This window comes from Monopterus albus, unplaced genomic scaffold (assembly GCF_001952655.1).
Source record: "Monopterus albus unplaced genomic scaffold, M_albus_1.0 scaffold69.1, whole genome shotgun sequence".
In the NCBI taxonomy this organism is placed as follows: Eukaryota; Metazoa; Chordata; class Actinopteri; order Synbranchiformes; family Synbranchidae; genus Monopterus; species Monopterus albus.
Genome location: NW_018127949.1, coordinates 4182616 through 4207741, shown reverse-complemented (window position 1 = coordinate 4207741; position 25126 = coordinate 4182616). Strand labels below are relative to the sequence as shown.

Sequence of the window (25126 nt, the reverse complement as noted above, 5' to 3'; positions counted from 1 at the left end):
TTTTTTAATAAATCTGCAAAAATGTCAAACATTCTGTGTTTTTCTGTCAATATGGGGTGCTGTGTGTACATTAATGAGGAAAAAAATGAACTTAAATGATTTTAGCATATGGCTGCAATATAACAAAGAGTGAAAAATTTAAGGGGGTCTGAATACTTTCCGTACCCACTGTATGTATCCATCCCAATTTGGGTTGCGTCAGGAAGGGCATCCGCCGTAAAACGCTTGCCAAATGTATACATGCGAGCAGCTAATTCGTTGTGGCGTCCCCTAACGAGAACTGCTGAAAGTAGCAGCAGCAGCAGCAGATCACAGTGCTAAATGAACATGAGGGTGTATCACAAATTTCTTTAGGAGACAAAAAAGGTAAACTAAGGACACCGTAGATCTGATATAGAAATATTTTTTCCTGAATCATAGTCGACAGTAGTGGTATTAAAAACTGAGTGAACTGAAGTACAGCTGGAGACCTTAGTTACCACCATTTTTGATGATCAAAGTATTACAATTGTTTTATTCAGAAACAATATTTTTGGAAAATGTACAAGTGTTGACATGTGCATAAATGGAGTATTATATTCTAGCCAAGAGCTAACTGAGGGCATCTGTATCAACATTTTACTTTTTCCTGCAATCTTGTCTCACACTTTACAATAGGCCAGTTAGCATAAATATTCCCTGTTAACACACAAAACAAGAGTAAAAGTACACATACACATCACTGTCATCCGAGTACACCTTTTATCAAAATTTACCTGGGTTATTTACAACTAGGATGTTTATACATAAACCATAACCTGAATCCCTCAAAAGGATTTCTGCAGGGTTCACCAAGTTACATTTAAGACTTTTTAAAACCACACAGTATGCAACTAATAAGAGCCAAAGTCTCACAGTAGGATGGAAATTCAGAAAGGGTGGCATTGCACTATAATTATACTTTTCTTTTGTAATTCTTAGCAGTATATATCAACATCAGTCAGGCTTCACAAAAAATGTATTATCACTACAAATCTACACTGAGTAGCTTCACTATAGCTGGTTCTGCCACATGAAAATTAATCATGAGGTGAAGCCCTTTTCAGACATGAGATTCATAACAAAGGGCGTGAACTGTATTAGTGTTGAGACAGTTCCAATAAATACTGACAGGCTGCTTCATTGATCTGTTAAAGTGGTGGCCTTCCAGGCTTCAGACATACCCATGACTTTGGTGGAGAGAGCTGTGGGTACGTGTGCGATATTTGCCGCAAGCATGAAACTGGACATTACATCAAGTGACGGATAATGTATGAAGGCATTTTTCTTATTACAACATGGTGGACAACTGCGTGTGCCAGGAGAAATATTTCTCATATTGTTTTTGTTTAAACAGTCTCCAAAACAATCATGCTTTTTATCGAGGTAAGCATCTCAGAGCCACACAAGAGACACAGACATCTAGACTGTTGTGATTGGTAGGTCCACTCTACACCACACAGACATCTATACTGTTGTGATTGGTAGGTCCACTCTACATAACATCCTACATCATAATTTTGTTAGCAAGACTTCACACAATTCCAACTTGTGCCATGTTGAAAGTGAAACCTAAATGTTACTAGGTCAGACCAAGTAAGACCGCCATTGCGACTTTTATAATAATAATAAAATTAAAATAAATGGATAAAACAGGTGACCAGGGTCCTCATCTGACATGAAGCCAACACATTCAGCTGTGTCGCTTTTACCTGTTTCCCGCTATGGATGCGGTTCTTGCGGAGGACAGGAGTGCTGCCTGTGGTCACCCAGACGCCGGCCAGCGTGTTGCTGTAAACCTCATTCTCCTCGATCACCCCCTGGCCTTTCTCATGCTGAAACACAAAGCATGATCAGCTTATTAAAATAAATAAATAAAAATGACCAAATACTACACAGATATTTCATATTTGCTGGTAAACTGAAGGACTTATTTACCACATAGATGCCGCCATGCTGCCCATCGTGGATTTTGTTGTGTCGTACAATGGGGCAGCTGTTGGTTCGGATCTGGATTCCCGCCAAGGCGTTGCCATAGATATCATTATTCTCTATCAAACCCCGCCCATCACCAAATATGTACACACCTCCTTGGTTGCCATTGAATATAGCATTTCCCCTGGATATAAAACAAAAGAACAGTCACAATCTTGAAATAAACACACACATGTAGATAGAATGATGGTGGTGAAAAGATGCTAAAAATAGTGCAATCAGATTTCCTACACAACTGTATCTTTTGGCCTTTTCTGACAGTCTGTAACAATAGCAGCCTGCGCTCACCGTATTGTTGGGTCACTGTTGGATGTGATCCACACACCAGCGAAGTTATTAGCATAGATTTTGTTCTCTATAAACTGTCCCCGCCCCTTCTCATGCACATAGATGCCTCCTGTTTGGCCATGGTGAATCTCACAACGCACTACTGTGGGATTGGCATAGGCCTTCACCTCAAAGCCTGCTATACGGTTTCTATGGATGTTACAGTTCTCAAAGTAACCCTGAAACAGACAAGATGACAAATTAGATGGTCTGTGAAGTTTCTTCAACAGTGATATGTGACATGACATAGCTGATGTGTAGTTACCATCCCGTGATCAAAGGTGAACACTCCAACATCTCGTCCATGGTGGATGTGGTTACGCCTAATGATGGGATTACCGTGGTTCTTCACCCAAATTCCTGCTAGGGCATTGTTGCTGATTTCATTGTCTTCATAAATGCCCTGGAATAAAGAACAAAATGTCAACATCAGAAGCAAAGCATGAAAATATCTGTGCACATTTATGACAAACCATAAAAGGTACTTTTAAGACTTTTTTTTTTTTTTTACCTGTGCATGGTCTGTAATGTACAGTCCTACATTCTCACAGTCGCTGATGTTGCAGTGTTTGATGGTTGGACATGCTCCCTGGCCACTCACACACACAGCTGAACCCACTAAACAAACAAACAAAAAAAAAACAAACAGAAGGTACACACTACAGTAAGGCTGCAAGTAAAGGTCATTTCCATCATCAATTGATCAGTTGATTCAATTTACAGTATGGAAAGAAAGCCAAAGAAAATGATATGCAACGGTATTTTTACAACCCTTAATGATGATCGAAATTGTCATCAACTCATTCATAACACAATTAACATTTCAGCACAACTGTACAGTCCAGGGCTGCAGTCATAAATGTAAACTAAGATGCGGCTTCTAGCACAGAGCTTACAGGTTCATTCAGTACACCAGATGTGGGTCAGCTGTTTGCCACACCTGTATGATCTGGACAGAAGCCTTAAAAATTTTTAGTGCTAAATTAAATGGACATTCACATAAGCAACTAACACATACAGTAATTAGTAGCTAGGAAACGTGCACTGCACTGCTGGTCAATACATACATAAACAAACACTGGCATTTCAGTACTGGCAACACCTTGGTGCACTCCAACACTATCATCACCAACAAATAACATCAGTGGCTGTGTTTTTTTTTTATTTTTAGGTAGAAGTAAAGTCAAAACACTAAAAATCACTCCGAAGACATTTACTGATACCAAACATGATGAGACATTTGATGGTAAATGGTCTTAATCAGGCCAAGACATGGCACAATCAAATGATCTGAACACACAACAATGAGTGTTACACTGTCCAGTATTGGTTGATTTTTTTTTTTTCCCCACAGTTCTCACAGCTGTAGCATTTTTCATAAAAAAAAGACCCATATGACAAATTTAGCCTCTTGTCCTAGAATGCAATAAGGAACACCACCATCATTTAGTGACACACCAAAATTAGGGACATTGTGCATATCAAACCATAGAGGACCATGGCTCTAAACAGAACAAAAAGAAAACATGAATATCTGAATCATATCAAACAAAGAGGCTGGAGAAAATGCTACACTGTGAAATGAAAATCACATCTGTCACCTCAGTTTTTTAGGGCAGTTCAGGTGTCCGTGTTAATGCAGCCAACTTTTGTAACAAGTGGTGAGTGTGTGTGTGTGTGTGTGTGTTACCTGTGCAAGTAGAACGGATGATGCAGTGGTCGATGTTGGGGCTGCAGTTGACTGTGATCTCCAGACAGTGATGGGCGTTATGGTGCTGTGCCGACTTGTCATCAGGATTAAACTGAGCAGAGAGGAGCAGCCGGTCAGACAGAAGCTGAGACAGTGACGACATCAATCTTCTGTCCTCCCACTTCACACACATACAGTGGACTTTTCATACTGAAGATGTTAGTGCCACTAATGTTTATAACTTATTGCAGGATGAAACTGATAACACAACAGACATAAAATATTCAAAAACAGTTTACAAGACTTTGCAACAGCCAGGAAATGTTCATACTTTACACATTGTTAGAGCTTGTCTAACTCGAGCAACAAAACTACCAACATAACAGGCATTTCTGATCTTTTGGATAAAACACAAAAACAAACCAACCCCCCACACATCTCAGACATCAGTCAAATATAAACCTAAAACTTGTTATGTAATGCAATGTATTCCTTAGAGATACATTTTCATACCCTGGATTACTTCAGAGATGCATTTGCTAGTTGACCACAGTTTGGTTTTGTGATTAGGAGTTCATGAGTGTCTTTATAAGGCCTGTGTCTATCGTTAGACTTGTGGGATTTTTTTTTTCTTGCTTACAACACATTCACAAAAAACCCATTAGGGAAATAATTTTATCCTCAACTATATATAAATAATAAATTGGAGACTATGCTGGACTTTTTCCACTGCTCAACTGTGATGGGACCATAAGACAGGGTCTTTAATACACAGCTATTCTCCAAGACTGGAAAAAAAATTCAAACGAAGGTAAAGGTGATATCTGTGTTTACCTTGATGGTCATGTATCCAACGTAGGCATCCTCTGAACCCTCCATAAAGACAAATGTTGAGTCTCTGGTATTCTCTATCACCACCTTATCTGCTACTTTACCAGGAGCTGAGGGGGAAGCAGAAAATATTCATTAACACCCTCATACATATGGACAAACAACATTGACTGCATATCCCCACCTTAAGATATTGATTGCATGCGGCACCGGCATCAAGTTAATGTTTTAAGAGGTTTTCAGTGAAGGCAACATGCTTACCTGCACCAATCATAGTAATGGGGGACTCTATATAAATCCACTCGTCAGTATAGATGCCAGAGTGAACAAAGATTAGACCATCAAAGTGGGCCTCTTGTACCCCACCCAGTGCATCCTCAATGGTGTCATAATACTGCAGGAGAAAAGCATGAACACGTTCAGGCTCAACAGACACACACCTACGATTCATCAGAAGGCAGTTTGGAAAAGCAAGCGATGTTTACATTAGCTGTACCTTGCAAACAAATTAGTACTGAAGGGCTTCTATTTAACTAAAAGGTTTTAACTTACCAGCATATTTTCTCTGCCTTTATATCTCCCAGGGTTACTGTAGAAATGTTCAGCAAAGCCTGGTTTTACATGGGCACCTTTGTACTGCAACAGAGAAAACAAGATCAACACAACTTGCTGCTGAACACATTAAACCTTAACATGGTTCAAAAAGCATAAATCTGCCCCTTTTTTGTCATTAGTTTAGCAAAATGTATCACTCACATATAGAATTTCTTGCGCTAAACTAAGTTTTTTTTTTCTAAATAGAAAATACATAACAGGAGGAATGTGCAACAAAAAAAGTTGTCACAGAAACTCAGTGTACATCAGCACTTCTAACCTTTTAGGCATATGGATCACAGTGATTTTTTTCAGTGAAGAAGTTAGTTTATCCAATAATTCATTAGAAAAAGTCAGAAAACAAATCAACTGAATTTAGGTAACATTTTTTTCTGGTTCCTGTCCTGTTAACCATCCCATAAATGAGTGTATCCCTAGTGGATTTTATTACAAAGCCATTCATGGCCTTGCAGAACTGCATATAACTATAGAAAGTGATGACATAAAAAGAAAGAAGTGGAAAAAAAAGTTCCACCCAAAGACATTAGGGCTGCACGATTAATTGTATAGCGAGTGTGATTTGGATCCCTGTGTGATCTCTGTCTCTTGTGACAACTTGACGATTCTGCCATGTTTGCATAAGCAGAGAGATGCCTTGCATCAAAACAAGCGCTCATTTTTCCTTGCTAAGATGCGTTAACAAATAGCAGGAAAGCATTACATCACGTGATGAGCTGTAGACAGGGAGGGAAGACTGATTCAAAAACAAGTCCAATGTGTTTGACATGGTCAGAGATTTTGGGTCCTCCTGCAACTATTTTTCAAATGCTATGCTGCCTGCCCTGTACACCTAGAGTCAAATAGCAGTTGAGGCAGAAATAAATCACTTCATGCCTATTAGTTAATGGAGATTAGTGAGGAAAAGGGAGTGCTTGGTTTGGTGCAAGGGATGTCACTGCTAATGCAAACATGGCAGAATCATTGTCACGTGATATGGAGATTGCACAGGGATCTAAATCATGCCCACAAAATGATTAATTGTCACGAAAGCGCAACACATCCAAAACTATGGAGACCAGCTTACCAGCTGCTGAAAACTCTCCTTCCAGGGGTTTGGGTGCTCGTGTTCCTCAGGGCTGACTTGGTAGAACTTGCCTGGTTCAGGGTGCATCATGGGACGGGTGTATTCAAACACCTCCATGTATAGTCGCTTCCTAGAATATTAGAATTTGAGTTGTCTGTCTTTTAATGACTAATATTTAAAACACAGCCATATTTTCTGCAGCACTAACCATAGGATGGGGTCGTTGGCTAGTTGGCTGAATCTTTTGCAGACACAAGCCGCCTGGCAGAGGTCCTGTTCCAGTAAGTAGGAGAAGATCTTCAAAACGACTTCATCTGGGAGCTTCTGCTGCAGATACTGTTCTGCTGGGGCTGCTAAATACACACACACACACACACACACACACACACACACACACACACACGCTCATAATGTAAGCTTTAGGTAAAATCTTTCATTCCAAATACATTAAACTAGGGAGTCAAATTATTTAATGGATTGCAAACTAAAATTTACAGGCACACACACAGAGGGAAAAAACAAAATAAAATTCAATAAAGACTTAACTAATACAGCTAACACTGTCCTTGCCCAGCTGCAGAAATTTAACACACACCTGGCAGGTCGTGGCTCTTACCGGACACTCGTGCCCGCTTGGCTCTATGGCCAAAGGCTTCTGTCGATGAGGTGGAAGCTCCCTATAAAAGAGGGCATGTAGGATATTAACTTCATGCTAAGTTTCGGTGACTAGGTAATCAATGGGTACATTTATTGCTTCGTCACAAAATCACTGTTCCTTCAGAAAAGGACCAGCTCAGCAATGCACTGTCATTTACTTACTCTCTCACACATACACATACACACACACACACTCAGGTCTGTAGGCAAGCATACTGCCGCGCAATACTAAAACAAAAATACATAAAAATGTATTCTGTCTAACCTCCATCGGGCCCTTGCTGGGGCAGGCAGAGGTGGTGGCAGAGGCAGCAGCGGTTCTCTTGGGAAGCAGGGTCTTGCGTCGAAGCTTGTAGGGACTGTTCTGGGCTCCTGGACCAGACTCCTCAATAGCCATCTCTGCTGCAGCTGCTGCAGGAGCCTCCTCATCTGGAAAGAAAGTCAGATTTGCTATACTTAACACTGCTTAGTAAAGAGGCACTTCAGTGCACAAAGATGCAGTATAGAGGAAAAATATGCAATTTAAAAAAAAATAGGGTATTTCTTTAAGAAGCCCACTCTTCTCTCCTTTGCTCAATTACACACCGCAATTTATCCAATGATTGCAGCAAACGCTTGAACCACAGACACTTTTACTCCCCTTGTCATTATTGACACAATAGTGTGCATTCAGCTCGCATGCTGCATGCACACTGTGTAGCCTGACAGGCAGGGTAGTTAGTTGGTAAGGCAGACAAAGGTTAGTAATTGATAATGCACCATTTCAGCCCCATTGCCAGTCATTCTTGCATAGCCATACCTAACTGATATCGGGCGGTGGGCATGTGTCTCTGTGTACTATATGAGCGGAATCACAATAATCTGCTATGGTGCTGTCAAACGAAGGGCCGCAGATGAAATCGCAGACTTGCGGCTAATGGCTAAAAACTGAACTGCGTAGTTGGCAAACCCGCGGTATAAACAAATAGAGCTACGGATAGCAGGCACTGAGAACAAGGAAAGAGATATAAGCTCAATGTGCTGGCTACTTAAGCGTCAATCTGCTGCCTAAAGCATACCAAATGGACATATCCAAAAATCACACCGTATCATCTGTCACAGCTGATCTGTGTGGCCTCTTGTAGCTGGACAGCTAGCTAGCATTGCCCCCATTCGCTGCTAATATTTTGTTAGTTAACGTTACACCCCAAAAATGGCAGTGCGCAGATTTAACGTTACACCCTCAGAATCGGTAGTGACAGCTGGGAATGCAAAGGCCCAGCAGACGCGAAGACTGTAGTCAGGCCGTGTGAAGTCGATCCCTACGTCTCCAAGATGAGGTTACCTGTCTATGCGCTATTAATGTTGATCGTATAGCTACATACGCATTACGTTAGGCGAAGACAGCCCCCAACCTCCATCTAACCTCGTAAGATAGCTAGCGGTGTTAGCTAGCCCCAATCACTCAAGCCAAACAAAGCGCGGCCTGGCCTAAGCCACAGAGAAAGAAGCCTCGTTTTTTCCTGTTGAACCCGTAGCCTTTTAGTATAAAGAAAAGGCTAGTAAGTATTAACGAGAGCTACATGAAGACTATTATGTCCTGACACGGCATCATTAGCTGACTGTGGCCTAGCTTACCTCTATCCCCGTTGTTCCGTTCGGGCTGCACCGGGCGCGGCCTCGACACTCGCCTGGGTCTCCTGTTGGTGGCTCTGACGGAGTTCATCAGGGGAGTTGGTTGATGAAAAATAGACCTCGACCGCCCGCTGCTGAATTTAGTCCTCGACCCAAACTACCCCCCGTACAGTCTCTTCCCTAAACACACCCAAACAGCCGCGACCAAAAACCCGCTAGTATTCGGGGTGTATTCGCCTTTTTTTCTCCGTGGTGTTACAGCTTCCCCTCTGTCGCTGCTTCGTGCCAGCTCCGTCTCAGTCTGTAGCAGGAGGAGCCATTAACCCACACGGGAAACAATCGCGAGAAAAAAAGCAGTGTCCATTCGACCAATCAGATCTAGCATTTCATAAGCTCCTCCTGTAACAACCAATCGGGTGATTCGTATCAACTGACAAATCTTTCTGTTAGGGTTCGGAATCGGTCAAGCAGAGATTTTATCAATACAAGGGCGCAATAATGTACTCCTCCAAATAATGTACATGTATAAATAATGTACACAGCCCCAGTTCGTAGTGTACATGAATGAGTAAGGGTCAAGGCTTCATGTTGGTATAATCTGTAACCACAACGACCAGGATTAGACTGTTAAATAATTTCTACAAAGTTACTGCATTATCAACAATAAACAAATGACCCTACGTTTGTCTAGTTATTTGCCTATTTAGGAAGCATGGACGGATTATGAGAAAATGGGGCCCTGGGTCCCCAAACCCCCTTAGGAGACAGAAGGGGATACAAACCAAGTGATGTGCTGCTTGTAGTCGTTTTGTGCCTTTTTGTGGTCATTTTTTCCTTCGTGTTTACCCTGTGTCTTTTAATTGAGCTCTTTGACATTTAAGTAAAATTATTAACAGCAATTTCACAAAGAGGTTCTGCATGAATGGGTGGAGTATCACTTTAATAAAGAAGTTTGGTCAGTAAGGTTATTATCATTTTATATAAGAGGACCACTAGAGGGCGTTGTTAGGCTGCAAATTATGAGGCATTATTACTAAAGCTTTTGAGGACATAACCACAACACTGACACTGTTTTGTCATATTGTCACAAGGTTTTTTCTGGACTTTGATTTTTAATTTTGCATGTTCTGTCTGGTGAAGATCTATGTGTAGGAGATCTTAGTACAAATTTTAACATTTAACAAAATAATCAATTAGTCATTTTAGTAATAAGTGCAAATAGATATAATGGTCATTACAGAACAATACAGAGGTGATTAATCCCTTGAATAATTTTTAGTGCTAGGAAAAATAATAAAGGTAAACACATATACTTTTTATATGAAAAATAACAGTACATGCTGGACATTACTGAATGTTTCCTTTACTGATCTTAACAAAGCCATCCTAATTCTGCATTATTCCAGATTAAACAAGATCCTGGCAATTTTACTGACTGGATGATATTACTTTTTAAAGGTTTTTTGGGACTTTTATTATTAGATAGTTTTCAGTGGAGAACCAAACATGAAACACAGGAAAAAAGAGAAAGGGGTGATGGGAGTGATGTGCAACAACCTTGCTGGAACAAACTAGGGATTTTGGTGTAACATGTTAAGCTGAAGGTCATCAGGAAGCCATGAATGATATTTCTTAAAGTAGCTCCCAAGCTACGCCTCAGGTAAATATTCTATAATTTTCAGTGACTATAGAGAAACATGGTGATGTCTGTACATTAATAGCCTCTTTTCTGTAGGCCTGGGTTTGTCACATTATTCCACAGTGCTCTAGTTGGTATTACATGTACTATAGTCTGTAAGGTCAAGTAAGGAGAAGGAGAGTTTTTCAGAATCTGTTTTACTGGCCAGGTGTGTCAGACACACAAGGAATTTGACTCTGGTACTTTAGCTCTCACTGTGTATGTACATATCCCCATGCAAGGGGCAACTAAACAGTAAACCAGCATAAGGTTGTGTAATATAACAAAATAAGCAGTATAACAAGCAACAAACAGTGCAAACAATGCAAAATAAGCAGTATAAACAGGCAGTAAACAATGCAGACAAACAAAGGAATGTTCATTGAAATGACATAATAGGAATAAAAGGAATAAAAATAGAGCACATAAAACTACTGTATGAATTTTTATAACCTGTACGAGGTATATTTTCAGACAGTTTCCTGACCAGAGCTGCAAAGCAGTACCTTACTGAGACAGTTTCAATCTAAACTTGAAGTCACTCTTTTTCAGAAATACACCATTTCTTTTTGAATACACTGATGTAATCATGTATACAGCTATTCTCTCTCTCTCTCTCGACATTGGTTTTGTTTTTATGTCTGTTTTGTTGCAAATACATCTTTGTGAAGACATACTAAGAAAGAAATAAAGAAGAAAGAAATGCTACCAGCTGCCAAGACAGAGAACAGTACATTTTATTGTTAAACTAAACCTCCATACTGACTAATTTTACCTCATGCTGAACCACTATAAAGGTGTTCTTTGCTGTCAAGTTGTTGTTGTTAACAGAGCAGAGATGACAATAAATCCTGCATCAGTAGCATCACCTGGTGGTTAAAGTGTATAAATGCACCCACATGTTCAGTGTTGGCATGTAGGAGGCGGCGTATCCATATCAATGAGATGGACTCCTTCTTGCAGCTGCAGCCTCGAAGCCCTGTGTTACTTCTAAATGTGTACATGTGTGTTTCTTATTTAGCTGCCATATAAATCCTTCTGTAATAAGCAGAAAGAGCAGCTGTGCAGTCTACCCTCCCACAACCACCCACTCACCCTGGCACACAGCAGAGATTGGAAGGGTCGCTTTGTCCTTGAAGGCTCTGGATGCTATGGAGGACAGCATTTCCAGATAAAGACAGCTCAGTTGTGTATGTGTGTGTGTGTGTGTGTGTGTGTGTGTATGTGTGTTTCCCTTTCACACACAACCTTCACCTTTCAAAATCTACTCAAGCAGATAGACTATAATAACCATCTTTATAAAATGATAGTAAAAAACATACCAAACATATATTTTGTACAGAACTCATGGAAAAAGGTGACACTTAGCAGTACATTCATATACAAACAATAAACATAATTACATTACAAAGATAATTATATGTTTTATTTAAAAAAAAAATAGAGAACCTGAAGGGTAGGATGGGATGTGGAAGCAGCAGAAACAGTGTATGAGGAGATTGTTAATCAGTAGGTCCCTGTAGAGTGCTCCTTCATAAATATCATAGAGCTGAATGTTAAATGAATGATTTTTTTTATGTGCATACTGTATGCTGATATCCAAAGCATCACAACCTTTACTGAACTGCTCCAAAGTATTCAGCATGTTTCATTTTGCTAGATGGATGGAGTTTGTTACAAAAGACTACACATAAAAGTGAAAGCAACTGACTTCTCCTACTGCTCCTACTTTTACTTATCTAAATTGTTATGATGCAGCAAACTCCACCCATCTGGCATCCCAGTCAAATTAAAACAAACACAAGGAATTATGTAGGACAGCTTCTTGACCTAGATCTAGCCCAAGTGTCTGCGGTTGTTCTGTAGATATCTTTGTGTAGCTGTAGAGTAATGTTTACCCACACATCACATGGTTTTGCAGGGACACTGACACTTGTGCTTTATATTGTTGTGTTTCAGATACAAGGTCCAAAGACTCAGTATCTGCAACACATTTAGAAGCTACATGAAAATCAACAAAATATGACAATAACCAATTCATATGAGCATTTAGCAGTCTGATCCACACACATGCATATGTGGAAAGAAGTGCACCTCTGAATCTGTGAAACTTTATGAGGTGTTTCTGGTCAAAGTTCTACTCTACTGGAGCTAAGAAAAATTAGCTTTACTTGCATATGACCTCTACAGGGAGAGAAATATCACCCTTCTGTTGACAATCGAGCTAAAAGTCTTTAGATTTTTGAAAGACAGTCAACATCCTTGTTTCACATCTAGACTTAATGTATTGACCAAGGAGTACAGCACCACATGGCTGCTCTTTGGAGAGGTCATGGAGGAACTTTCTGTCCGGTAAATCTGTGCCTGGGTTTTAAACAGGCCAAAGCGAGCTGTGAAGAGGAAAAAGTCACGCCTGAAGCTACGGGTGGAGAATGCATAGAGGAGGGGGTTGGCACATGAGTTGAATGGATAGAAGATCACTAGCAGGAATTTAGACTCTGAGACGGTAATAAGAGGGAACTTGAGGGCTGCTGAGATTGCAAAGAAGGAGATGGGAGCCATGCAAATGAAGTCAGTGAAGATAAGGATGGCCATGCGTTTGGCTATGCGGGTGTCCGCATGGGCTGGCGCTGACGAGGGGTTGTGGACCGTCAGGTAGATGCTGAGGTAACAGCCACACACACAGAAGAAGGCCAGGAGGTTGAGGAGGAGGACGGACACCACACAGACCTGAGACACCCGAGACTCCACATCCATAGGCAAGCAGATACTCACCTGCACCACAAACAGGCACAGACACATAAACACATATTCAAAAATCAAACAGTGTACAGCAGCTATGAATGTAGTTTATTTCACCCTGGGTTAAAAAAGCTACTCTACAAAGTTCTGTACTTGTCAAACCCTGGGTAAAAGCCTCTGAAAAGGTTTGTAGACCAGACTAGCTTCATATTCAATTGAACAAAGAAACCTTCACAAATAACTGGGGAAGCTTTATCGCTTGCCATCACCCCCTTGCTCCCTGTGTTTGCTATTTCTGTATGTCACTCTCAAATAACATAACATTTTCTACCCTTGGGTTTTGGGCTATTGGTCAAACAAGACATCTCATGATGCCACCTTGGGCTCTAGGAAACTGTGATGGGCATTTTTCACTTTTTTTTCTAGTGTTTCATGGGTCAGGCATTTAATTGATTATTGAGAAAATAATAAGGTCTAGACCTTAGTGTTATCACTATTATTACAGAGGGAAAACCCAACAAACCCCCCTTGAGCAGCACTTGAAGACAGTGGGGAGGAAAAACTCCCTTTAACTGAAGAAACCTCCGACAGACCCCGAAGTAAAACCGGAGAAGGAAAATGAAGCACCCACCTTGCTGTAGCTGCTGACCCCAACAATGGGCAGCAAAGCAGTGAGGGAGGAGAAGATCCAGCCTACTGTCATGACGATACATGCGTGCCTCAGGCGAAGCTTACAGTCGAGCCTTAGGGCGTAAGTGATGGTGTGCCAGCGCTCAAGGGTGATCGCTGTTAATGTGAACACTGAGAGCTCACTGGCAAACACCTGCAAGTAACAATCAAGTGCACATATGTTCAGCTCAAATGTGTACACTGATGAGTGTATGTATGCACTGAACTCCATGCATGCATACACACCGTAAGGAAGCCTGCAGCGCTGCAGCCCAGGCCTGCCTGCCAGTCTATGGCATGGTTGTAGTACCGGCCACTAGTGAGTATGTCTACGGTTGCTATGACTACCAGGTAGATGCCCATGCAGAGGTCAGCAAAGGCCAAGTGACACATGAAGAACCGAGGAACAGTTAGCTTGGAGGGGCTGCCTGGAAATGCAACAGTGAAAAATTCTTTTACAAGTACAAAGCAGAACATTTTAGTTCCCAAAAGCAAAGATAAACAAGTATTATCAGCAAAATGTCTTCAGAGCCAAATTCAGCTGTGAAACAAAGTATCAGTTTGACCCAGTTGAAGAAGAAATGGGAGTAAATAAGAGGAAAAAAACATTTCATGAATATGGAGAGATACAAAAGAAGGAAGGAAAATTAGGAAAAAGAAAATAAAACAAAGAAAAAGGAAAGCAAAAAGGAAGCAAAGAAAGGAGAAAAAGATTGATTCTGTGGAGCTTGTACAAAGTACTGTAATTAGATAACTGTGTAGTAAAGAGTATACATACGTATGTGCTTCTCAAAATGTAGCAAAGAGTAGTAAAGTTTCATAAAATGGAAATATTGAAGTGAAGTGCACATTCGTAGTCAGGTACAAAGTTTAGTTGTACTGAGTTACTTTAACCTCTGAAATTAATACCTTAACATCTCAACATAAAGATGAAATATTTTCTTAAAAGGATTTAAATATAACATATAAACTCCATATAAAATCCTGAAGTACAGTATGACTTAATACAAATTCTGAATTTCCAGTTCAATACCTAACAATACAAGGAGTACAATTGCATTCCCCAGCAGTGCCAGGATGGAGATGATCCAGATGAGGACCCTTAGGCAGATGAAGGACATGATGTCCTCACAGGGGTTAAAATCGTCTGGCACAGGGCTGCAGCTGATCGAGGTGGAGTTGGTGCAGTACTCTCTGTAGAAGTGAGGGTTATTCTGAGCATGGGGGTGGGAACACAGGGCATGCCACCTGGATCTAACACACAACAACACACAAAACTGTGTTTACATTCTCTCATATTTTCCCACTTTTGGGAATGGTTTGCTAGACATTTATTCAACAAAACCTCAAACTCAAGAATCTGTGAGCAGTAATAGTACAAAATGAGGCATGATAAACAAAAATAAAACATTGCTATGTACTATATACTTCAGCTCATCATTTATGGTTAAATCTTATGCAGTGTACTTGTTAATTCATTGTAAATATCTTAAAATTAGAAAACATCAGGAAAGAATAGTTACTGTATAAGCAAAGCTTTTATTTATTTTTTTTATTATTAAAATTGGCTTGTTTTGAGACAAATGTCACTAATCCCATAAAGAGAAATAATAATTTGTTTCTGTTCACTCCAAGGAGAAGTTTCCAGAAAAAGAAGAAAGACATTTACCACACAGACATAAGAGTGGAATCAATCTTCCCATGTTGCTTGACACTATTCCTTTAACAGTAACGTGTTCAGAATCCTCTTGACTGTGCATACCTGTTCCTGTATATGTTTTGGAAGGCGCAGCAGTGAGATGTGTACGTCAGGTTAGCATGGCGCAGTTTGGTGAAGAGCTGAACAGGAGGAAGTTCTTTCAGATAGAAGGCGGACTCTGTGATCAGCCTGTGGAGTCCACCGAGGATGGGGTCTGGCAGGGAGCTGAGAGCTGTGTGGGAGATGTCCCTGCAAGGATGAGCACAAACAAGTGAGGATTTAACAGAGTTTACAGAGTTTACTTTATATAGACTATATCTTTTTTCTGCACAAACTCATCTTTAAGTCTGTCTTTTGTCAATTTAAAATATAAAGATGCAAGGAACAAAAATACACACACACAAAGACACAAATGCAACAAGATTTAGTTAAAATATCTCAAACCTGACAAATTATAAAAACATTTTTATATACAAATACAGCAGAAACATGTATAATATAGCGTACTGACTTATAAAGTGATTTTATTCCAACTCATTTTTTGTTTATGTATGTTTGTCTGAATATCACTGACAATATTAACAATGGAGTGTCTAAAAATTCTAATAGTAATGTTTGATAGCCCACATTACTGTGTAAAAAGCCCACATCAGCACTTTCAATTGCAGCCCCTGGCATATCTACATGATATACACAAATGAAATGATGTAACTGAAACTAAATTGTGCTCAGTGTTTTCAAAGAAGACAAGACAGACTCCAGCGGGTTTAAGATAAATGATGCACAAATGTAAGAATAATACGGACACTCAAATGTCCTGAATGGAAAATTCTTGGAAAGAGCTAAAGTTTGGGTGTCAAATGACTGTTGGAAAGTGGAGTGAAGATGCTTCCATTCTGATTTCTAGGTGTCTGTCTTTTGGAGAATAAGCAGTAAAAAAAAAAAAAAGCTCTCACTCAAGTTAAATTTAAATCATTTCACCTGCTCCTGCTTTATTTTTACCTCAGACCTGGCATGGGCCTTTTTTAAAAATCTCCCCACACATGTCACATTGTGTCTTATTTTAAGTGGTGCTGAGGAGAGTGAATCATGCAGGCATGAGTTACAGTTAAATGTCATGCTTACAGTACCACCAACTCACTGGAACCCACAAAAGCATTGGGATTGATGTGAGTAAGCTGTTGGTTGCCTCCTAGGAACCTAAGAGAGAGAAATTAAATGTGTGAGCTGACTGTTATTTTTTCCTTTTGTAAATCTCTTCTTTGTAATTGTGTCTCTGTCTGTGACTCACAATCTGTGCATCTTTGTGTCGTTGAAGGCGTCACTTGCCACCTCCTTGATGCCATTTCTGGTGAGCCGTCTGTCATTAGAAAGAGAAGCCAAATCACAGTCATGTGCTCCAACACAGAACATTTCCAGCAGTAACTTATCTGAACTAAACTAATTTTAGTAAGCGCAATTCTTTTGTTCTCAGTGTCTAAAACAGTTTGAATACATGGGATTTCAGTCAACACACACCAAGCAAATTTTACCAATCTGGACCTTGGAAGATGTGGACAAACACCATTTGTTAGAGAGACTCAGTACTGGTGGAAGCAGCAGCATAATTTATATAATAAGTGCTTCATTACTAGGTAAATTCTTGATTTTAAATGGTACTTATTCACTTTAAGGGACAGAGTTAGATGGACAGCTTTATGCCATGTCTGTCAAGTACACTCATCACCGGACGGGGTGGGGCACAGACTCAGAGAGGGGTGGCAGGTTTGAAATACATGTAAAACATAAATTAAAGCCCTAGTTCTATGAAATAATAAACCATACATTATTAAGAATCAAACTGGGACACACACACACACACACACACACAAAATAGGATACGTACAGTGCCTTCATTAGCTAACTTTGGCTGTGCTCCTTATTTCCACCAAGCCTGCTGCACGGTGTCCCCCCATCACCACCACTGAGGTGAACCAAGTACTCCACAACAACACAGTCAGAGAAGTGAATGCAAATATTGTGCTGCCTGCATGATATAAACTAAATCTAATTTGTCCATTATCAATTACAAAACAGTAGAATTGTTAGTTGTATTTAAGGGAACAATTTGTTTTTCATTTTCATTCATTAGTACTGACAAGCATCACATTTTGACTCAGCCAGAGGTAGCACCAGAGGAGGCCAATCAAATTCTGAGGGTAGCCAGCGCCACCCCCTTGGCTCCGCCCTTGCCACAAAGAGACTCAAAACAAAAACAATTGTACCCAGCTAAATGACAATGTGTCACTGATTTACTGAGCCTGGTTCAAAAGGTGTCTGTATTTTCAACAGCTTAAAAAGGGGGATGATGGAAAAATAAGAATGTATAATATGTGTATATAGCATTAAAGAGCGTTAGAAATAGTGCATAAAGGGAGAGAGGCAGAACTCAGTAAAGAGGGCAGCGAGCATTTCAGGGAACATTCAGCACTGTGTATGTAATGCCCACTCAGAGCTGTGTGAGGGTGGTGTGTGTGTGTGTGTTTCTAAAAAAAAGATGAATCTCTTACATCTCTGTGATAGTTTGAGTGCAGAGGCCTCTGAAGGCATTGGTTGGGACTCTCTCTATGTGGATGTTATCCTCAAGGTCTCTAAGAAGCACAGACATCAAAAGCACATGATAAACAACATATACTGAGAGAGAAATAGGAAAATAGCAAATATATGTATGTGCCAAAAATTTGCTACAGTCCCCTTCAAATCAGTTTCCTTTTTGAAGCTGAGATAGGAGCCTGAAGATGGATTTTAAAGGTTACAGTCTTGGGACAGATGGTTTGCATTACTGATATTTTGTTCTCTATGGACTGCTACGTGTGTAGGTTTTAACTGCAGTGTTTTACTTTTAATGGTGTGATTCCTTCTGGGCATATTTAAGTCTGAGTGCATACATTACCCTATATGTTCAGTTGCATGTGGGAATAGTGGTGTGTGGGTGTGTCTTAGCACGCATTTATGGTTCATTCGTATATTGTGTTGAGACTTACAACACAAAACTGTGGGCTGTAGAGCGGATCTTTGTGAAGTCTGGAAAAATTCTCAGTCCGGTGTTGGAGATGGTCCTGTGATGTGCAGATTAACCACCAAATGTTACTTCATTCACACTGCAGCCTCTGAATAAGAGACACTCTGTGCAGTGAGTTACAGTGAAAAAAATGACAATGTAGTTAATGTTGTGGTAATCAGGACAAACATTTATCAACTGACAGAGCAAAATCAAACATTTAAAAAGCCCCTTTTAAAAAAAAACTGTCTGGCAAAAGCACATTAAAAATTCAGCCTCACCATTAAAAACATACATGAATTTATTTTGCCTTTACTCATACATATCTAATTATAATCATGTTAGCTTTTTGCCATTTGTATGCAAGTTGAAGGCTTAATTTCTTGTTTTGAAATATCATATTTTGATTTAAACCACAAGGTATGAATAAAAATGTAAACAAGTTAAAAGTTTTATTTTATAGTTTGATTCATGACAATTATTCATAAATTCAATGGCATACATTCATATTTAATCATATAAATTCAGAAATATTGGAGGTACACTCCTGTGCTAAGATGCCCTGGTTTAAAAGTTTAAAAACTGTTCCCCATACTTTGCTCTGTGTGTGTCCCAGTTTGTGAGAACTGGGACACACACAAGAGTAATAGTTATGATAATGTCAGTGAGGGATTTTAGCAATGCACTGCCCCTCATAAACACTGAGTCTGCAAAGATATGTACAATCCAATTCAGTATTTTTTTTCCTAACAAACTGAAATAGTGGATAATTACACTGTAGAAAACCTCTATGGGATGAAGTGTGACATTTAAATTCTCTTCCAAAGGACTGAAGCTAATAAAAAAGACCTCTGTGATGGCTGTGTGAGGGGGTCCTGTCACCCATGTCCCACGTTGGACTCACAAAACACTAATTCAGGAAAAGCATATATCTCTACGGTGCATGTTTCAGTCAGTACTCACAGATACCGGAGTTTCTCTATGTTCTTGAATGCATCTGGGTGGATGTAAGTCAGGTGTTTTGACGCTGATATCCATCTAAAAGAAACACACACAGTGATGTGCTCATTGATATAAATGACTGGACAGTGTTTCCTGCAATCCTGTTGGAGATACTTACATCTCAGTGAGTCCTGGGAGACTGGAGAAAGCAAAAGCTCCAATACTCTCTAAAGCAACATTTTTAGAGATGATGCTAAAGAAAACATACATATAAAAGAAGAATATGACATAAACATCAAAAAAATTTTAGCTGTCAGGTTTTATTTATTTAGTACATATTTTGTCTCTGCCACCATGCCAAGCCTAAAACTGTTTGGGTGATTGGTTTTCTCAGCAGCTCTTCTTGTTCCATAGCTGAGACTAAACACACAAGCACAATAAAATACTGTATGCCACAAGCAGTGACTTTTAAGAAACTGTATACGCACATATTAGTGAGGTGAAGGAGGCCGGTGAAGGCAAATGCACCAATACTCTCCAGCATGTCGTTCTCTGATATGGTCCTAAGGTTGGAGGTAGTGGAAAAAAAGAGGAAGGGGAAATTTGAGAGGAATCATTTTAATGGTGACTGCATGTACAGATTTTTTTTTCAATGTTATTTAAGCTTCAGTCACAAACAAGACAGGCAATACAGTATTTAACATCTTATTGCTAATCTTACACTAGTACCTTTGAAAAGATCACAGTTTTTTAAGTTGATGAGCAGACAGATTTATTTTCCTTTTACACTTCTCAGCTTGAAGAGTCACTTCTTCATTTGACATGAAGAACCTACAGCTGCAGCTGGTGGAGGCACTTTGTAACAAGATCAGTACAAAAACAGCATGCAAGGCAGCTCTCAGTGTAGAAGGTTATGAACTAAAGTCAACACTAACCATTACCCTGGTTTGTATTGTTTTCATAATTATGAAAAGAAACAACAGTGACTTAATTTAGCATGTATGAGATACACACACATTTTAATTGACTTTGACATATACCTGCTCTGAAGAGTGAGGATTGAGGAGATACACAAGAGCATCTTTCACTGATTTTTTTTAAGGTCCAACATCAGAATCAGTTGGTGATTGGACACTTCAGATGCAGGATTGAAGGAAAAGAAGGTCTCATTTCTCTAAAATGAATTTCCTTGATTCCTCTCTCCTCAAATTTCTTCCTTGTATCTTCAGTGGGCATAATAAAGTCGCAAGTAAAGGACACAAGTGAGGAAGATATTGATGTTTATACTATATGAGATTTGGGATTTACCCATTTGGTGCTTCTCAAGTTTCCTATATGAGTCTGCATCTGTTCCAGGTCAAGACAAATTAAATAGCAAAGTCTGGTCATGACTGTTTGGAGGATTCATGTCTGGAGTGTTATGACCTCCTCAGTTCATTATGTTCCACATCAAAAAATAAACACGAACAAAAGACACACACTTACAGTTTCTGGAGTTTCTGCAGTCTGGTGAGGGCGCCCTGGGGAATCACTCTGATCTGCGTCTGCTTAACTACCCTGTTGATGCAATAATAACCACACAGCTCAGCTCTCAGCAGCACGCTGATCACAGGAATGTAATCACTGAAGAGGGATCCTTAGTAAGAAATCATTAGAAGTCAGTTCTGTTGTGTGTAGAAGATGTGGGTGGGAGTATTTTAACATTTTCATCTTTGTATGTGAGTGGTCATGACATTTACTCACTCACACAGGGAATTTTCTTCTCATGCCAGAAACAAACTGTTTGGTTTACAGAATGCCTATATCCATTGATCAGCCATAACATTATGACCACTGAGTGTTGAAGTGAATAACATTGATTATCTCATTACAATGGCACCTGTCAGTGTGTGGGGTACATTAGGCAGCAAGTGAACATTCAGTCCTTGAAGTTTACACTTTGGAAGCAGGAAAACTTGGGCAAGCGTGAAGATGTGAGCGACTTTAACAAGGGCCAAACTGTGATGGCTGATGACTGGGTCAGAGCATCTCCCACACTGCAGGTCTTGTTGGGTGTTCCTGTCTGCAGTGGGTAGTACCTACCAACAGTGTCTAAGGAAGGACAAACAGTGAACCGGCGACAGGGTCATGAATGCCCAAGGCTCTGTGATAATGAGGTTGAACTACTGTAGATTAAAGTTTTCAATTTCATTCATCCCTTTCAAAAGATTCCATTTTGTTTCAGTCTTTGTTAAAATGGTTGAAAATGAGAAACACAGTACATTGGTCTCTATGAAGAGAAACAATCAGTGGCTACGATATCACACCTAGAGTGGGGAGGCTGCTGATTTGTCTCAGTGACCACAGCTTTCACTCCTTTTACATAAGGTTTTCACTGAATGGTTGACATATTTGTGCTCTTCCTGAAAGTATAACCATGGAAGCAAACGGATTCACAGTGAGCTGCAGAGCGACCCGAGTGCCAACCACCTGCCACACTGACTTCTGTGCACACAGTATTAGACAGGTGCTCATAATGTTATGACTAACTTATTTTGCATCTGGTTGTTGTAGATCACATCTGAAACAGCCATCCATTGCTACATACTTATAAATATCCTCAGTGTTCCTGAGCCTTGACCTTTGAGCAGAATAGATGAGAACACACACATCGCTATCTGGGAGTTCATAGCACACTCTTGGGAACAGTTGCTGCTTCTGCCACAAAGTATTTCTTTGACTGTGTATAGGGAGTGTGTGTGTGTGTGTGTGTTGGCTGTTTGTAGGATCCAGCTCTTATAAGTATGATTATGTATATCTGCACGTTGTTCTCCTGTAGGTCAAGGTGCATATTTGTGCAAAAGCTTCAGGTGATCCTAGTTTCTATGCTGACCCCCCATCATCCCACTTCCTCCCCCATCTGGCCTTGAGATTCCTTCAGAATGTTTCAGCGACCAAAACAACAAGTCCAAGTGGAAATCACCCTCTCTTGACTTCAATGAATATATTTCACTATCCACTATCTTCAATCAATATATTTGTAGGTTGAAGCTACACTATGATGTTTTTTTAAAGAAGAAATAGCACAATGTTCTTCTTACTGTAAAATTTATTATTTAAAAAAATCAGCTTATTTGCCACTTTGTTACAGCCAGCTGCAAGTTAACTTTGCTTAGCATCAAGACTGGAAACTGGGAGAAAATGCTAGCCTGGCTCTGTCCAAAGATAACACAGTCTGCCCTGCAGCACCTCTAAAGCCCTCTCTGTTTCCAGTCTTTGTGTTAAGTTAGTCAGCTCTCAATAGCAGCTTTACTGTACAGTTACAAGAATGGTAGTAATGTTCTCATCCAAGGAAACAAGAGGAATACTTAAACATTTTCTTTAAAAATTTTAAAATGAATTATATAATACACTGAGTGCTTTTGGTGCAACATCTTTACCAGTATGGCCAGCAGATTAGAGTGGCTTATAACAAAGGGATGCACATAAACAAACATGCAAGTAAAGATGCCAATGGTTGACATCTGGTAGCAGCAACATGCAAAGTAGCAATGTGCTGACATGTGCGGTGGAAAAGAAGACTGCAATCTATTAAGCCTGGATGTAATTAATGCACACTTTTGAATCCCCAAACAAACAAACACAAAATCTTTGCTGCATTCAACATATTTGTTAGATCTAAGGGACACACAATACAAGAACCCTGTGGTAACCCTGGGTCAGTGAAGATGAGCAGATGTGCTCCCTTCTATGACACTGGCAGGTTCAGTGGAAAATTGAGCCAACAGGAGATAAGCAAGCATTAGAGGTGGAGTCTAAATAATTATGCATGCTCACAAGATGGAATTTTGAATTAAACATTGCATAACGTCAGTATCTGTATTGGAGTAAGATGGTGAATATAACATATTATTGCAGGATGTATTCTCTGTAATATTGACCTACTTCATTGGTGAGGTTGAGGAGAGGGATACTACAACAAAACACAGGAGTACAGACAGTTTTATAAACTATTCTGTACCATAGCTTCAAGCCTTCTAATGTTACAAACTCATTGTGGCATTTCAAAGATGTGAATATTTATTTACAAGGCATTGAAAGTCAAGCAAAAGACGCTATTGAGTTGCATTATGGGAAATGTAGGATCCATTGTATTTGGAGCTTCACAATTAGTAGACCAAAATCAGGATATATTGGCTTTTGCTGCTTCACTTTGTCCCTTCATTTTTAAAATTGTCTTTTGCAAGTCCCACAACTTAATGGAAGTACACTACCTTTACAGGAGTGCCCCTTAAATAAATACAGTTATTAATAATAATAAGAATAGAAAACTATGGATGCACATTTATGCAATTTAATGCGGAGAAACTAGACAGCATTTCAGCAAGCAAGTGACATGTAAACATATCCAAGGGCTGCAACTTTTGCCTCCCAATACTGACAGAGATAGCCTATTATGCAAGTGTATTATACTCACATGCATGTGATGTTGCTGGACATGTTGGAGGGAATCTGTGTGGCCTCAAATCTCAGCTCGTAGAACAAGCCCACAATACGTTTGGCCAAGTTGGTCTCAAGCCCAAGTTTAATGTTCACCTCTGAGCCCCGCGCTGAGGCTGCTGCTGTCTTAAGCACCGCAGCCATCAGCATCATCAGAATAATCATCATCTTGGCAACCAGTGTCTTCTCACTTTGAATTTGCCTCTGTCTTCCTGCCTTTCTGTCTCCCACGTGGTGTTTACATGTATGCAGGCCTTCCATTAAAGCCCACGTTCCAAATCTGATAGCTATGAAAGTTGTTGCTGGTGTGTCCGTCTATCCACTCAGGGTCACCACTAGGTCGAGAAAAAAATAAGTGTGCTTTGGTGCTTTCTGCTATGCAGTGGTGAACGGTGGGGGCGTACGAAAAGCTTTATGGGTGTATGAGGCTGTAGGAGGTCTCTCACATTATTTACACTAGTATGACCAAAAAGCTAGATAAAAAGGTAAAGCTAGTGCTAGTTTGTTTAGCGGCCATTTAAGATCGCTAACTAGACCTCCGCTACATAAGTTAATAACTGAAAAAGAACATGAAATGAGCAAATGAAAAATAAGAGTAAAATAATTTCCATTATGGTTTATTTTATTAACTGGGGATAAAGAAAAGTTACATTCAAATATTTTTTGATGTTGTATGTTTGTTTAATTTCAAATCAGTATTAAGGCTGTAATACAGAGTAAAGAGTATGATACTTGTTACTGTCTGTTCCCTTTTTACCTACAAAGTCAGTCATGTCAACAGACTAGCAATAAAAATAATTAAGGGGAACAGGCATGAATCTGTTTAGTCTCCTGTCTATATTTGTGTTGAATGATGAGCACAGTTTGGACATAATATTCCTTTTTACTCCACTCCCTACATGTCAGCAGAACAGTAGCTCACAAGGACACTCTCTTCCTGCGCACCCAGACCTGCATTACTCTATTTAAAATTTTTGTCTTCATTATATATCTGCAGCATCTCCTCTCTAAACATGCTGTTTCTCTCTTGTACTGATAAACTGTGTGTGTGTTGTACTGTGGGAACT

General features: G+C 39.8%; 2 protein-coding genes across 7 annotated transcripts; both read right to left on the bottom strand.

The window, feature by feature from the left end:
• Positions 1-1501: 1501 nt before the first annotated feature.
• On the bottom strand, positions 1502-9188 carry fbxo11b (F-box protein 11b). 4 transcript variants are annotated; one of them, XM_020605137.1, is made up of 14 exons: positions 8814-9188; positions 7462-7625; positions 7156-7216; positions 6748-6892; positions 6540-6669; positions 5414-5497; positions 5123-5255; positions 4865-4971; positions 4031-4142; positions 2852-2958; positions 2606-2743; positions 2302-2519; positions 1957-2137; positions 1502-1853 (listed from the first exon to the last, which is right to left on the bottom strand). In XM_020605137.1, the coding sequence occupies exons 1-14, from the start codon at positions 8899-8901 to the stop codon at positions 1653-1655; spliced, it is 1869 nt and encodes a 622-aa protein (XP_020460793.1). In that variant the 5' UTR covers positions 8902-9188; the 3' UTR covers positions 1502-1652. The 4 variants fall into 4 exon arrangements, with proteins under 4 accessions (XP_020460793.1, XP_020460794.1, XP_020460792.1 ...); XM_020605138.1 differs by having other exon boundaries at positions 6748-6889; XM_020605136.1 differs by having other exon boundaries at positions 6748-6889; positions 7135-7216; positions 8814-9187.
• Positions 9189-10844: 1656 nt separating this feature from the next.
• On the bottom strand, positions 10845-24446 carry fshr (follicle stimulating hormone receptor). Of its 3 annotated transcripts, none has more exons than XM_020605116.1 (14): positions 24037-24446; positions 21066-21137; positions 20069-20143; positions 19759-19833; positions 19602-19676; positions 18622-18696; positions 18148-18228; positions 16890-16958; positions 16724-16798; positions 15662-15847; positions 14933-15153; positions 14146-14327; positions 13862-14053; positions 10845-13263 (listed from the first exon to the last, which is right to left on the bottom strand). In XM_020605116.1, exons 1-14 carry the CDS (start codon positions 24318-24320, stop codon positions 12742-12744), a joined length of 2184 nt encoding a protein of 727 aa, XP_020460772.1. In that variant the 5' UTR covers positions 24321-24446; the 3' UTR covers positions 10845-12741. The 3 variants fall into 3 exon arrangements, with proteins under 3 accessions (XP_020460772.1, XP_020460773.1, XP_020460774.1); XM_020605117.1 differs by lacking the exon at positions 24037-24446 and adding an exon at positions 23505-23866; XM_020605118.1 differs by lacking the exons at positions 21066-21137; positions 24037-24446 and adding an exon at positions 20310-21059.
• Between the last annotated feature and the right edge of the window lie 680 nt (positions 24447-25126).

Excerpts from the sequence above, each read along its gene's own strand:
- fshr (XM_020605116.1), bottom strand. The coding sequence starts at position 24,320 with ATGGAAGGCCTGCATACATGTAAACACCACGTGGGAGACAGAAAGGCA. Across the intron at positions 18,229-18,621 it reads ACAGCCCACAGTTTTGTGTT|AGACCTTGAGGATAACATCC; the intron begins GTAAGTCTCAAC and ends TGTGCTTCTTAG. Across the intron at positions 14,054-14,145 it reads GCGCTGCAGGCTTCCTTACG|GTGTTTGCCAGTGAGCTCTC; the intron begins GTGTGTATGCAT and ends TGTTACTTGCAG.
- fbxo11b (XM_020605135.1), bottom strand. The coding sequence starts at position 8,901 with ATGAACTCCGTCAGAGCCACCAACAGGAGACCCAGGCGAGTGTCGAGG. Across the intron at positions 5,498-6,539 it reads AGGAGAGTTTTCAGCAGCTG|TACAAAGGTGCCCATGTAAA; the intron begins GTAAGCTGGTCT and ends TCTCTGTTGCAG. Across the intron at positions 4,143-4,864 it reads TTGGATACATGACCATCAAG|TTTAATCCTGATGACAAGTC; the intron begins GTAAACACAGAT and ends CTCTCTGCTCAG.